This window comes from Manacus candei, unplaced genomic scaffold (assembly GCF_025592945.1).
Source record: "Manacus candei isolate 608988 ecotype Guabito, Panama unplaced genomic scaffold, ASM2559294v1 h1tg000008l, whole genome shotgun sequence".
Lineage (NCBI taxonomy): Eukaryota > Metazoa > Chordata > Aves > Passeriformes > Pipridae > Manacus > Manacus candei.
In genome coordinates this window covers 22,773,611-22,789,190 of record NW_026138056.1, presented here as the reverse complement: position 1 = coordinate 22,789,190, position 15,580 = coordinate 22,773,611, and the positions used below count along the sequence as shown (strand labels likewise).

The 15,580-nt window shown below is 36.0% G+C and overlaps 1 protein-coding gene across 4 annotated transcripts in view; it reads left to right on the top strand.

Annotated features, from left to right (window-relative positions):
* LOC127462446 (cytochrome P450 7B1) overlaps positions 1-15,580 on the top strand; it is a 129,632-nt gene that overhangs the window by 99,702 nt on the left and 14,350 nt on the right. For all 4 annotated transcript variants that reach the window (XM_051771084.1, XM_051771100.1, XM_051771077.1 and 1 more), the window contains exons 2-4: positions 7,585-7,721; positions 14,043-14,639; positions 15,085-15,291. In XM_051771084.1, coding sequence (XP_051627044.1) covers positions 7,585-7,721; positions 14,043-14,639; positions 15,085-15,291 — 941 coding nt within the window. The remainder of the gene's footprint in view (positions 1-7,584; positions 7,722-14,042; positions 14,640-15,084; positions 15,292-15,580) is intronic.

Genomic DNA, 15,580 nt, shown 5'->3' with positions numbered 1-15,580 from the left:
GAGAACTTAAAAGACATCCAGTTAACCAAGATTCTAAACTTTTGGACAGCTCGGTTACCTGACATGAAGGGTCTATTCTCATTATCCTTTTTGTTCTAACAATCATGCTGCATTATTTAGCATTCATACTGTTTTATAGGAAATAATACTCAATTTTTACAAGAATTATTTTTTTACCTCTGAAATTATATAGTACATACTCAAAGAAAATACAGTTGCTGCACACAGAAGCAGCAATATTGCTCCATCTAGCATTCTGCTCTCTTTCCTTGTTACCAGCGTTTTTTAAATGTGATAATGTCCCACCACTGTTTCTGAGATTTCCTGAATTTATTTGTTTGCTCTTTATTACGTAAGGAATGATTTCTGCCTGTTTGAATAAATTTCTGTGGGGAGTGCTGACATTCTTATCCACACTTCACTTGTCACTTCTAGGCCAGACGGTTAATATGATTTCCTACTATGAGCTACTTACTGTGTACAGTTTTAACATGTGTTGCAGCAAGGCAGTATATTAAGGTGCAGAAATTACTTATGAAAGAAATGAATATTAGACAAAAGTTGTTGGGTTCTCTTAGGTAAAGTCAGCTAATGTACAGCATAAATATGTTCCTGATAGGCAGTAAGGGGTGGCCTTCATGTTGTACTGCCATCCTTCTCACATGAATACAAGGAAAAAAAGTGTTTATGTTTGTGGATAATACCTAAAGAGGAGCGACTGCAAGTCTGCAAAGGAGGGATTAGCATTCCAAATGGTGAACTGAAAAACACAGAGGACCGATCAACAGCATCTGGACAGGAGCACGATCTCTTCTCTGGGAAAAGGTTGAGGGCTGTAATGGTTCCCCGAGTTCGATTTTTATCTACATGGTGGTGTTTTTGCACAGAAAACCAAGGTTGTGCTGGGAGGCAAAACCAGGTGTGTCACCCCTGAGATGGAAAAGGTAATTGCTCTGCTGTGCTTAGGGCAGGACACTGCTGGAAGAAAGGTGTGGGCTAATGTTAGAAAATTAAGAAAAAACTGACATAAGTATTTAGAGGTCTAGAAAACAGTTATGAGGAAGTACTGGAAGAAATTGAGGTTGTTTAACCTACAGGAGACTAAGGGGGAACAAAATAAGTATCTTTAAATACATTAAGTGTTCCTGCAAAAGTGAAGGGAGTAATTTATTCTCTTATCCTTTTCAGGCAGAATGAGAAGTAGTGGGCTTGAGGTACAATATGAAGATAAAGGCTAGATGTGAGGAGAAACTTTCTGATAATAAAGACAGATTGCTTGGGGAGACCGTAGAGATTTTTACTGAATATCTTCAAGAAGAGCATAGGCAAATATAAGGGAAGATACTGGTGCACAGCACCCTACCTGAGATACAAGGTCTGGAATAAGTAACCTGTCATTATCTAGCTGATTTTTCTTTAAATGAAGCTGAATTAAGAAAGGAAAACTCCTGGGTTGGAAAAATAATTTCATATGTAAAATGTAATAGAATAACCTTGGGCTTGGTCATGGTAAGTGTTGAGTAGTCATGGCTGCTCTCACTGCCCTCACCCAGAGCAGGAACAAAATGGGATTGCAAAAATTCAGGCTATAAGCACTAAATTTGTATTAATTTTTAATATTGCTGATTTATTGTCGAATTGGTCAGGTCTTGTCTTTACCATGACTCCTCTCCTGGCTGTTATGAAACTTTACATTACATTTTGTAATGTAAAGTTTCTCGGAATTTTCAGCCTCTGGTAAAACCTGAGGCACAAGGGCTTTTTCAGTGGGTTTCGATTTTAAAACTGCTCAGATTACTTTCCCACAATGGTATTTACTTGCCTTTTGGCTTTTTAGGCAATGTCCCAACCAGTATCTACAAGTACTGCTAGAATTTGTGGGTGTGTCCTTCAACACAGTTTGAAGTGTGAAAAATTGTTATGTACAATGTCAGCCTACAATTGTTGAGATAGTTTAGCCTAAACTGCAAAGGAATAAGATTTCCTAGAGACTGATATTTCAGAGCTACCGAATGAGTTATTATTGCTGTTTTTTTGATATTTGTGGATGACCTAAATGAAATTACTGGAAGAGAGAAAAAAAGAGGAGGCTTCTGAACAGATTACAACAGAAGTTGGAGATCTTAACAACAAAAAGCTTGTATGGTTTTGCAGGAGAAAAGATGTATTTTTAACTACAATCCCAGAAGTTCTTGACGTGAAAAACTTTCAACAAAAAGATTGCATTTTTCTGTGAAAAAAAATCACTGTAAATATTCACTTATTGGTTGATTTGCCTTTGTCGGTATTCCTCCCAGTTTGTTTCACATTACCACTGTTTTGCTGTACTGCTGTTTTTGGGAACTCTTCTCTCCTTGATGTGCTGAAAAAGGTATTTGCTACTTTTTCCTGAGTAGTTTTCCTTTTCTTTTGTGACTAATCTTTATCCTAATTTAAAAGAGAAGTTTATCAGTATTGCATAATGAAACCACTTTACCTAGACATAAATATAGGCAGCAACAGTGTGAGGTTTTTTCCATCCCAGGACTCTCACTTCTTCTTCACTGAGTCAATCCATATCTGCATCTCTCTGTCAAGATGATGCATCCATTTACTCCGCCCAAGCCTCAAAACAGTGATCAGAGAGGAGCAACATCTGGTCCTTACCTTCACAGGAAGTATGTAAACTGAGAATTTAAGGGTAGAAGACTGTCTATTGCTAAAAGTCTCATCTGACTTGTTCTGCAGGGAATACTTTTTCATACTGCATGTATTCAACATGGAGATTTAGAGTTCCAGGAGATCAACGAGTTAGATAACCTGGGTGGGTTATTTAAGGCATGCATAATTTTAAAAGTGTCAAGAATTTCCTTGTGGCCAAATATCTGAAAGATAGTTTTATTTTCTGTCCTCATGGATGTAAAACACCTAATGCCATGAGCAGCTCTGGAGAAAAACTGTAACTGCAAAATTTAAAAAAATAAAAAGATAGACTTACTGTCTTTCTGCTGTCCTAAGTTTCCTGTATTCTCTCTCTCATAATACAAGAAGACACTCCAGACACTACATTTCTGGGGATTACCTTTCTTGGGGTTGAAGCCTTTGGCCTCATTCCTTTCCTCACAGTTAGAGTGTTCATAAGCCCCTGGAAAGACACTGTCTGTCATGTCTTGTTGCTTAAATATTGTGATCAAGCCTGTGAATAATCTCTAACTGCTTTGACATGTTCATAATAACTTTTGTTCTACTCTGTACCAATCCATTTCCATTCCTTAAAGTCCCCCGACACGGTGTGTTCCAGCTTGGACGTGGTATGTGATGGTTTAGCCAGGGATATTATGAAAAAATCAGAGCAATACTTTTAACTTTTGTGGATGACAACGGTGGCTTGGAAAGTAAAAACGACTCCTCTGTAGCTATTGATATTGTTAGACACTTTTCTCCTCGGCTTGTGGGGTTTTTCCACCCTTTGGTGAGAGTTGTTGGGAAGCGATCGGCTGAACCGGCGTTACCCTGCAGAGTGACGTGTTCACGTCAGGCTTCCTCAGCTGTGCTGTGTGCACTGAAGGCTGCGTTAACACCAGATGCCAATCATACACCACCAGTGGATTTGCAAGATTATAGGACAGGAAAAAAGATGAAGGTTAAGCACGGGGCACAATAGAGATTACTTATGGTAATGAATTGTATAATTTTTCTAGACAGATCTGGATTAATGTTTATCCCAGGCAAGAGATTACTGTATGTCTGATTCTAGTTGTAAACAGACATTATTAAACAGAAGGTTTATGTTCATGAAATGCGACTATGGGTGTTAAAGCACTTATGATTTATTATGTGCAAAAAGAAAAATTAACCTGTTCATCTGCTATAGTACAAGATGCGCTGTGGATTTTTGCATAATTTGAAAGGCATCTGCTCCTTTGGAATACAAATAACCAGTGAAATGAGAAAGATTCTCCTCTCATTTACACTGATCCAATGCCTTACAGTGCAGTGAAGTTGAAATGGTATAACCAAGAAAAGAATAGTCTTGTATATTTTTATAAAGCAATAATATTTCTGTGAGAGATAATGTTGGCAAAGTCTATTTTCTTGTGAATCTTTAGGGTATTTTCTTTTTAACTTAAAAAAAAAATCATGTTCAGATTGCTTAACAAATGACCTCATTTGGGTTTTACAAGTAATTCACTTTCACTAATTGAAAACATAATGTTTAGAGACCTTGAATTTAATAATTTTTTTTAAAGAATCTTTTCACAATATGTACGTTGCAGCCCATTTTTCTTCTGCTTTATTGCATCACTGCTGCTTAGCATAAGTGAAATATAGATACAGCATCCACAATTTTGTGTGCTGCCTTACCTCAGTAGTTAAATAATCACACCTGAGTCAGTGCCTTCTATGTTTTAGGTAGGCTGAAAAACCTTCCCTTAAAGAAACTGTAAACAAACTCCACAACTTTTCTTATTTGAAGTAGATATTGCAACTCTATTACTTACTAACAAGGAACTATCTTTTCACTGTGAAAGCAAAGAAAAATTACAGTTATCAAAATCTGTTTGTTCTATTTATGGGCTGTATTTGTAGCCAGCTGATTTTTGCATAATGCCATTTGAAATTATCCATTTAACAATGATGGATGATACAACTGTGTTGCTCTCCCTCCACTTTGTAACTGATCTGTCTACTTATAGATTGCGTTGGACATGTTGCTGATGCTTTATTTGTAAAATTCACTCACATATGTGAGAAATTTGTTTGTTAAGTCTTGCTGACTTCAGAGAGGCTTCTCAGATAAGTAAAAATATTCCTCTAAAGAAGCAAAACCAACCCAATATGTGGAGCAAAAAACCTGGAAGTATCATGAGGTTTGTTAAGTGAATTAGAACTTAAGCAGTTAAACTAGACCTAAATAAAATATAATCTGTAAGATGTTCTGAATGCTTCAGTTAAAAAAGTTGCAGTCTTAAATTGCCAACAAAACACGTCATACTGCTCTTTTGTATTTCTTAGCTATATTTCACATTTGGTACAACAATATATATTGTGTCATGAGAAAAATATAACTTTAACCCTTGTAATATTTTGCCTAATTATCAAATTTTACAACTTCTGTTAAGTGTGAGTCCAGAGTTAAAGTGCATGAGCAAATTATTAAGCAGTAAAAGTTTGTGTGGGCTTTGTTAATGGTTCAGTATAGCATCTGAAGGCGATGAGAACTTCTGGAAGTACCCATGGGTACTGGAGGTACTTCTGGAGTGTAGTTAAGTGTCCTTCAGGAAATGGGGTTAGCTGCACTACGCTGTCTAAAAGTTTGTGCAGAGAAGCGTTGTATTTGGGGAGGCACTAAAATATACGCGCTGCTCGTTTCTTTGCTGTGTGTTAACAGACATCAATAAGTCATGGAGATGACCTCCATCTTCCAAAGAGAAGGAAAGCTAGAAATGAAGACACATTTCTGTTATCAGTCTGCTGGGGGTCGTAAGTTGAACTGGTGTTATATTTTCCTCCGAAAGCCACGTAGCCTTGACACGGTGTTTAACAGTGTTAAGCTTATTGCTGCTGAGCTAAACATGTCTGAAGCGAACGATGACCCTCACGTCTTTGCAATAGCAAAATGTCTCCCTGATGTGATCCCAAAGACTTGGAGCATTAAGTTAATTTTCCCCTGGATTTCTGAGCTGCCTTCTTTTTACCCGGTGGAGAGCTTGTGAGGAATACAGCTTCTGACCGAATGACAGAACATGGAGGGTGAAATTAGATGCATTCAATTAGAAGATGACAAAAAGCCTATCTAAATATTTGTCAGGATGCTACTTATGGGGCATAGTGTCCAGGAGAGGAAGTGAAAGGTGGCTGCTCTCGGGACTTAATAGTCTGGGGAGAAAAAAATGGGTAAATCATCCAGATTCTTTACAGGCTTGGAGGGGATAATTGAGGGTATCAAGTTGGCTGCTATGCTTCCAGGGGTGGTGATCTTTCTCATGTAATCTCAGATTAGTTCTTTGCTTTTATTTGCTTAATACAGAAATAACCGTTACAAAGTTTTCTGGACCACATGTGTAAATAATGTTGTTATTTGACCACAGAGGATGATTAATGGAGTGGTTTCTGTGAGGTATTGAAGAAAGAGGGGCTCCACCTTCTCCTCAATATAAAAACCACACCACAAAATGACCAAACAAAACCCCACAAAATCAAAGAAATGAAAAAGGCACAGCAGATGTTTTGGCTGTGAGACTGTCAGGTTTGGACCAGAAGATTTACTGATTTTCCAGGGGACAAAAGGATGTTCTCAGAAACTAAAATTCAAAATTAGTAGTCAGTTACACAGAAAGAGATTGAGATATGCAGCATGGTTTGGTCACATCTGCTTATCTGTAAATTAAATTTATAGCAACTTTTTAAAAATAAGTGAGCAAATCTCTGGCTTATAATTTCCTGCTCAAAAAGTTTTAATTATGAAAATAAAATAAAACAGTAAGTACAGCATACCATGGTTACCTCTTTTTAATTTTTTTCGTTTCTGTTACAGCAGTTCAGGAGAGAATGTGACTATGGTAGGGTTAATCCAGCTACATAAAAATCCATGCTGTGTATGATAGTAGTAAAGCTTGTGATCCCTTGATCTTTGATTAGATCCAAGCTAGTAAATATCTTGTGTTTAATCAGAATGAGTTGTTCTGCATGTAGTATAAGTCACCTTCACAGATGGGATGTAGCAGCAGAGTTGTTCACGAATATTTGTTTTAATCCTTTCCAGAACAATCACGCTTTATGTTTCTTTGTTGTAAATCAGAGTCAAGCAACTAAATGCCAGCATGAAGGAAAGACATTTACTTGCAGTCAGGAATAGGACAGTGTGGGAACCTTTTTTCCTTTTTAAAGAAAAATGTAACTTAGTAGGTTCTTAAAAGGTATTTTATACTATTCTGTAAACATAACTAATGCACCATGGCTGCTTTTTTAGACTGGGATGCAAATATTGTTATCTAGAATTTCATCCTAAGCTGTTCACACACATTTCTATCTTAGACTATAAATATAAAGAGACTGAGATTTATTATGGTTAATGTTCAGCCTCTATTATTATCCTATATTTTAAAGGTATTTAGTTATAATGGTAGCTATTCTGTGTGCTGGTAAGCTGAAATTACTAAAACATTATCTGTAAGGCTAGTTGTTTTGTGTGGTATGTCGGCGTCCTATTTACCTAAATCTGTCATAATTGCCTTCCAATACATCTTTCTCTGACATGCCAAATATTGAAAATGAGAGGACTCTTTACTGGAAGACTTTCTACTGAATATCATTTTTCTGTGTTCATAACTTGATGGTAATAGCTGGACAACCTGTAGTTAAATGCATCTCAATTTCTCTCACTTATTTTTCCTAATCACCACACAGAGCCTTCAGTGCTCAGAGGTGTGATTAGATTTAATCTGCCATCATAGCTGAAGAACTTTCTGTACAACGTATTATACATTGCAGGAATTATATATGTAAATGGTGGGTCTAAGTATAATATATAAATAGATATAAAGATGAGTTGCTCTCATGCCAAAGCTAATTCCTGGTTGGTTTTTTTTCTGTTTTCAACAGGAAGACTGGAGAGCCCCCACTAATAAATGGCTGGATTCCTTACCTTGGGAAAGCTCTGATTTTTAGAAAAGATGCTTTCAAATTTTTACTGGATCAGCAAAAGAAACTTGGGGATATTTTCACTGTACATATTGCTGGTGAGAAATATTTTAGTGTATCTCTTGATTTTTTACTATCTGTGAAGTTAAACACTAATTCAAATGTTTAGTTTAGAATCTCACTGAACCAAAAATATTTTTCTGTAGCATAGACCAATAAAAATGACTCATATTTACACATATTATAAGCATAATAATTATCCATAGAATATCACTATGAACATGTGGATTTATATACATATATATATATATATGCATATTGACAGAATTTGTAGGTATGTTATATATGAATGTAGATTTTACCAGCACATTTAATTGTGTATTGGGGTTTTTTTTTTCCCTAAAGAAGGGAGAACTAACATCATCTTGACACTGCACAGAAAAATATCAGATTAAATTTAGAAAACACTTTTAAAAAAAAGTGCAGAATTTGCTCTCACACATTTTACAACTGGTTGACAGGAACACAAGGGAATGAATGACACATTGACTCAGTGATACAATCAGGACTGGAACACAGGAACTTCCCGTTGCCAACCTCTTTCTCTGATCATGCTTACTGAAAATAACAATATAATAAAGTATGGTATAACCTTGTTTCTTTCTGTATTTATAACTGTGTTACTACACTAGATCGAATACAAACATTTGAGTGATTTTACATAGATGCTTAGCTGTAGAAGAAAAACCTAGAATGAAACTGGAATCTTGAATGAAAGTTAAATATGTAAATTTACATATGTATATATATGTGTATATATATATACACACAGAGATCTACTTTTTACTAATATCAGTTTAAAATCCAGTGTTTGCCTATGTTCAGAAGAAGACAAGCTCTTTTTAGTGTAGGTGGATGTAACTGTCTCCTGCCCCTCTACATGCTGTTATCCTTGTTCAAATTATCAACTTTAGAGTTAAGTCTATCTCATTTTTAGTTATTCCTATATTTTTAGGGAGTTTCAAACAAAAATGTTAAAGGTAAAGTATAAAGCTTGCTTCTTTCATGGCAGAAGCATTAGCTTTATATTTCCATATAAGTAATATTTTGCAATAAAAATAATTTTTGTCTTCAAATGTCAACTACTTTAATTGCAAGCTGTGTGTTTAATTAATAATTTTTTTTTCTCTTAACAAATCTGTCTTTTTGTTCCTTTGGAAGAGCATTTTTATTCTATTAAATGTGTGATTTTTTTAATTCATTCCGGATTTTTTCTTTGGAAACTGGTATGCTCAGATTTTTTCCAACTTGAAAGTGAGTTTGACACAGTTCAACACCAACTTTTGTTGAAATACAGTCTTTTTTTATTGTTAATGTGCATTCACACTACAATAAAGTTTTGGCTGCCTACAAATACAGGTTAATAACTGTAATTCAGATATTATCTTAGTACATTCATAAAACCAGATACAGTCATACGTCATAATCCTAAGTGTGTTTAATCAAATATTTATTTCTCTTTTACCTCTTTATTATGTTATGCAAGACTGTGCTTAGAAGTTTGTGTTTAAGCAATCTAGGAGTGTAATTTAATTTCAGAAATCTCTATTTGCATGATAAACCAAATTCCATTTCAGACAATCTCCCTGTGTTCAAGTGTTTTCAGCAAGCCTCCCTTGATAAAGACTGAAGTAAATAGAGTGAATTCTGGATATCATTTCAGCCTTGTGCAGGGAAATGTTTGATTTTGTGCATTTGTCATAATAGGGATACCATTTTAAGTTCACTTTTTTTCAGTATAGAATTACTGACCGTCAGGACTTCACTAAAGAGAAATAGTTTGTCATCCGCAAGTCAAGAAAGAAACCTAAGCTTGTTAGTACCTCTTAACGTGTCCTGATCCAAAGGCGTACGGGATTTCTCTATGTCTTACTGATTTGACAAAGATGATGTTTATACGTTCGGCAAACATAGCGTAGCCAGCTGTATGTGGACTATCATTACTTTACCCCCCTGGTGGATGTCTAAAGGTCCTGTCAAAAAATTCTATCAATATATATTGTTCTAATTATTGGTTCTCAAACTAGTTCATTTGGAAAATGCAGAACGATGCTTGGAGTTTCTGGCGTTGCCCCGTACCGGTGATGCGATTTTGCTGATTGTACTTTCCCATGTGATGAGCAAATGATTGTCATCCCTAAAAGTCGCAAGGGACATGGATGTCATCTTAATAAAGAAATTAAAAAGCAAATCTTTCTATGAGAAACAATGTAAATTCCTGACCTGTCGCAGAAAATAGTTCTCTAATTGGTTTTGTGTGGTGGTGCAGCAGAATCGTTTTCCCCAAACGTCATGCCAGCGCAGCACCACTGTACATCATTGTCAGCAGTTCAGCAGAATCTCCCTAATAAGTGGATGATTACGTAAATGCAATAGTCTTGAGGAAAAAAAAAAAAAAACAGAAAAGAAAAGAATAAGGAGGGGAAAGCGAGAGAGGGAGTCTGTGGCATTGAGATGATCGTACTTCCCAAGCCTCTCTGCTTGTTAAGGGTCAGCAGCATAGGCAGACGGCTAGGTAAGAACTTAAAGAGCTTGAAACAGTTTTGTCATTGTTTCTCGGGATTAAACTTTTCCTGATAAGTTAGTGGGAGTGATACTGAACCTTGCATCACTCTCTCTAAGACTAACTCAACTTTAAATAAAATAATCTTATTGTTTTTTACTAAGCGCACTTGCCTTTTCAAATACTGCTGCTAAGTCATTCTTTTCTTTAAAGCACGATACACCTACAGTAACATATCACATTTTTCTCTCTTAGGCAAAAGGTAATTTACATTAACTTCTTACCAAGCTGAAGCCTGCTGCAAGCATTACAGAAATAACATCCATCATTAGATGCTGTCTGAAATGCTTGTCTTTCATCATTAGCATTAAAAAGCTCCAGAATGCATTATTAGAGTAATTTCTTAACTATCATACAAATACTGGCTTCTGTGCTCAGATTTACCAAAGTTGACAATTTTCATATTTTCCACATCAATCTTCTATTTCTAGGAGACTGTAGAAACTAAATGGAGATAAACAGGCTATTTGCAGGATGGGTGTAATGCAGACTGAAGGACTGGATAGTGAAGTATGAATTCTCTGTAGCCATTTAAAAAAAAGTCAGAGGGCTTTTAACAGAAACAAGGATACATCTCTTGCTTTGACTTGTTTCTACTGTATTAAATAAAATAACTCAGTGACTTAAACTATTAAAAATTGGAGTGTGACTTTTCTATTATGTACGTCTACTTATTTTTGGTGTTGGAGGATTTTTTTGCAAGCTAACAAGGAAAGGCTTAGTCTCCAGTGGTTTTTATATAAACACCTTCAATATTTAAAGCTTCCTGATTTGTGGAGCCTGTGGTATGCCTCCATTCTTGGCTGATTTGGCATTTACCTTTTCCAATACTCTAAAGGGAATTCATGAGTATCAAGATTTTGGTTTGATTTCAGAAAAGGTTACCTTTTAGAGATAGTCTTGGCATTAGCTGCAATGGAAAGACAGGGGAGGGGAGGGGGAAGATGCATTTTAAAATACCAAATAATAACTGGAAACTTTAAGAAAGATTTGAATTTATTAGTCTCTGACACCATGAGGGACAATCAGTGGGAAGAAACCTCACTGGGGACAATGACAGGATTTAAAAAGCAAGATTAAGGACCATATTGACACTTAAAAAATTTAAAATCGTAACTTGAGGTGAGAAAGTTTGTTCCACTTCGGATGTTTGCTGTTCAGGGTAGAGGAGGTGTTGGGGCACAGTTTTGTAATTAGCAATCTGTTCCTATATGGAGGAGACTGAGGTAAGCAGTGCAGCCACATAGTGCATCTGTGTGTGAAGATGACTGTAATTGTTAAAGGTTTCCATACCCACTCTCACAACAACAACTTTCTAACTGCCATTATTTACTCCTAGATTTTAGTATTTTTCTAATTAAGAGATCTAAAATTAGATTCTCTATGACATACATGAACAAGCTGCCTTTGTTATAGAAGGGTTCCGCTTTCTGACTGTCTAGACCTTTACTAAATGGCAGCAACAAGAAATATTTTGGTTTATGTGTTTATATATGTTGTTGACTTGCAGTGGTGTGGTCTGGAGCCTGAATTGATTCTACAAAATGAATTATATTTTGGTACATACTTACTTTTTGCTACCAGGAACCTGATGAGAATAATAAAATCGGGATATGTAATATTCTGTTTCTCAGGGATTTTTTTTCAAAGTATGTGCTAGTGTTGAGTGAATTTTGATTTAAAATTATTGCTAAAATAGTTTGTTGTCTGAAAACTCGTTTGCTGAAAATCATTTTCTTACTTAAAAATGATAAGAATTGATGTGCGTTTGCTAAGTGTCTGATTAAAGATCACAAAGAAACTCATATTTTGCATCAGAAATAAGCAGATGGTGGACAGATGGTTTAAATTAATATTAATTAAAAATCTTAACTTAAATTGTTTACCCTGTAAATGCAAAGTTAAGAAGCCAGCTTTCATCTTTAGGGTTAATAACACTCCAAATCTATTTATTAAAAATTGCTCCAATGGGCATTTTTTCCAAGCTTTGATCACAAAGATGGTAGCCTCAATAAAGAGCATGAAAGTGGGCGAAAGCTGGAAAGAGAGAGTGATTCTAGGACACTTAACGAAGATCCTGCACAGGTCGAGACTAAAAATTCTTTTCAGCCTCTGTGGTCTGGAAAGGAAGAACTGGTCAAAAAAAGGAGGCTGAGAATTCAAGATCTCTATTTCATGCCAGTTTCTCAAAATATTTTTTCTTTAAAATTAAATTTATGTGTATGGTTGATTATGTTACAATAAAGCAAAATCCACGAGTATCTTAAGAACTCTCACACACTGTTGACAAAAAAAAGGGGGTCAAATTCTGTCTCAACTTATCCTTTACATTTCCTTACTGGTTCACTGAGATTGCAGTTGGTGTAATTGGGAGAGAAATTATGGCAGCTGGTGACTGTAGAGGAAGTCCAGGGTACACCCAGATACCACGGAGCACTCTGTGTGTGTATAAGTCAGAATATGGAATATCTATGATAATTCACGTATCACTATATGGTAACCATGGATACTTGTTGACATTTTTAGTGGTAGTGACTACTTTATCTCTGGACATCTGTCACAGAGCCAAATTTGGTCCTAAGTTAAGCATGTAGTGTTCCCATTAAAATCAAAGGAGATTTGTCCCTTTAGTAAGACAGAATTAGACTGTAAGTGCTGGAAACTTTGCTAGTTTCCAGATTTTGTAACTGGGATATTTCACAGAGGATGTGTACATTTTAATAGGTACCCTTTTTCCATCTTCATTCAAGGTAAGAATCAGGAACTCTAAATTTAGAATCATGTATGAACAGTTAAGATTTAATTGAGCTTTGGGAGCATTAACATTTTGATTCATGACAGTTCACCCAAATGCTTTTCTTTATAAATTGATAAGAATTTTAGGGCGAAATTGCAATATTTTTTCTGGCAGGGGCAATTTAAAAAAGCATCAGACTTGATGCAATCCTATCCCTCTGTACAGGCAGCTGAAGGCATCACTGTGTCACCTAATTAAGTACCCTGGGAAGGGTAGGAAGTTGTTGGTGTACTCTGACACAATGGGACTGTGTGTACCCCAAAGGAGGACCCATGGTAAAAATGGTGACCTTCTACATTGTAAGCTATGACTTCAAATTCACATTGTAAGGTAGTCATGTTAAGCATACTAAGCACATTCTTAATAAAAAGTTAGCAAAACTTCAGGGGAAAAAACACAGATGTGAGAGATGTGAGAGAAGGTTTAAATGTTTAACTGCAGTGTGCAGTTAAACCTGTAACTGACAGATTTTGAGTTCCTGTGTCATTTACCTGGAAAAACACTGCTTAGGGTGGCATGTTTTCCACTCCAGCCTCCATCATCCACTTTCCTCTATGAAGGTGAAATGTGTATGTTTTTCACTTTCCACTGGTAAAAACCTTCAATTTTCAAATGTTGCTACGACTCCACACTGTATTTTCATGAATTAGACCAGAGTAGTAAATGATTTATTTCAGAACACTACAGTTGAAGAGATCACACTCCATTGTTGGCACTAACAGGAGATCAGTCTTAATAGAAATGGCTTCACACTGATTTTAGAAGAGCCTTCAAAGTGTACGCAGGTGGAATCTGCGACCTGACAAAGAGGATCTAAATAAAAGTTATTGCTTTTTTTATTTTTTTTTTCTGTGCAGATTTATTCATGTATCTTTGGTTTTTTGGGTTTTTTTCTTCATGCTTATTTCGCAGTCTTTGGTTTATCAGTTACTGCTTCTGAAAGTGTCACCAGATTATAAAAGCGCATATGTCTCTTAATTTTTCTTTTCTTCTATTCAGGTAGATATATTACCTTTATCATGGACCCATTTCAATATGTTTATGTCATCCGGAATAGCAAGCAACTTGAATTTCATGAATTCGCTAATAAAATGGCTTCCAAAACTTTTGACTACCCAGCCTTGTCAAAAGGAAAATTCCCCGATCTCAAGGAAAACCTGCACAGAATCTACCAGTATCTACAAGGCAAGCCTTTGGATATCATTTCTGACCACATGATGAAAAATCTCCAGGATATATTTGAATGGAAATGCTCACAAGCAACAGATTGGGAAACAGAAAAAATGTACAAATTCTGCTGCTCTGTAATGTTTGAAGCCAGTTTTGTAACACTATATGGAAGAGTTCCTGCTGCAGATGGCCACAAAGTTATTAGTGAAATCAGAGACAAATTTATCAAGTTTGATGCCAGCTTTCCCTATTTAGCTGCAAACATACCAATTGAGTTGCTAGGAGCTACCAAGAAGGTTCGAAAGGAGCTTATACATCATTTTTTACTTCAGAACATGACAAAATGGCTGGGAGGGTCAAAAGTGGTCCAAGCCAGACAAGATATATTTGAGAAATATGAGCTGCTTGGAGATTATGACAAAGCAGGTAGGAAACTTATGAATGATTGCTTGTCTAAAATAAAATAATTTACTATAGACCTTTGAAATAAAAAGGCAAAATGGCGACCTTGAAATTTTTTTATGTTCTTTCTAATTGGCTAATGATAAAATGTTTTACTCTGAAACAACCCTCTATGATAATTGATTTTTTTTTTTGTGCTGAGGTGGTAAAACAAGATACTTAATGGTGATAATGAGAAAGATTATAACTGAGCTGCATTTCCTCCCCTTATTCCCCCCACCCCCCCCGACATTACATTTCAAACTATTCTCATTAAGCAGAAAATTAGACTTCAGAAGCCTATTGGTCCTCATTAGCATTCACTGATCCTTGGCTGGGTCTGTGTCCTAACATCTTTTAATTAGCACACTGCAAATCTAATCAGTGTAATAAACGCTATTAATCTTCCTTTTCACTTATTTTCTCCCAGCACATCATTTTGCCTTCCTGTGGGCCTCTGTGGGAAACACGATTCCAGCTACATTCTGGGCCATGTATTATCTTCTGCGGCACCCAGAAGCTCTTGCAGCGGTGCGTGACGAGATTGACCATTTGCTGCAGTCAACAGGTCAAAAGAGAGGGCCCACATATAACATCCACCTCACCAGAGAACAATTGGACAACCTGGTCTACCTAGGTAATTTATTTTTATCTGTTAGGAAGAGAAGAGGGGCTCTCCCGGCAAACTCAGTTTATCACTCATTTCTGTTTACTGAGAAGGTGGAGGACACAGCTGCCTAATTGACATAATAACAGCCATTTACATCAATTATAAATTATGTAGTTTATAGCTGTAGATACTCTCATTGCATGTAAACATTAAAGCCTAGGTAATTAACTATGCAAGGTATGCAAAAGGCTAAATCGAAGCTTTGCAATTATTTGAAAAAAAAGTTGATGCCTATTAAGTTGTTTGATTCTGAGCA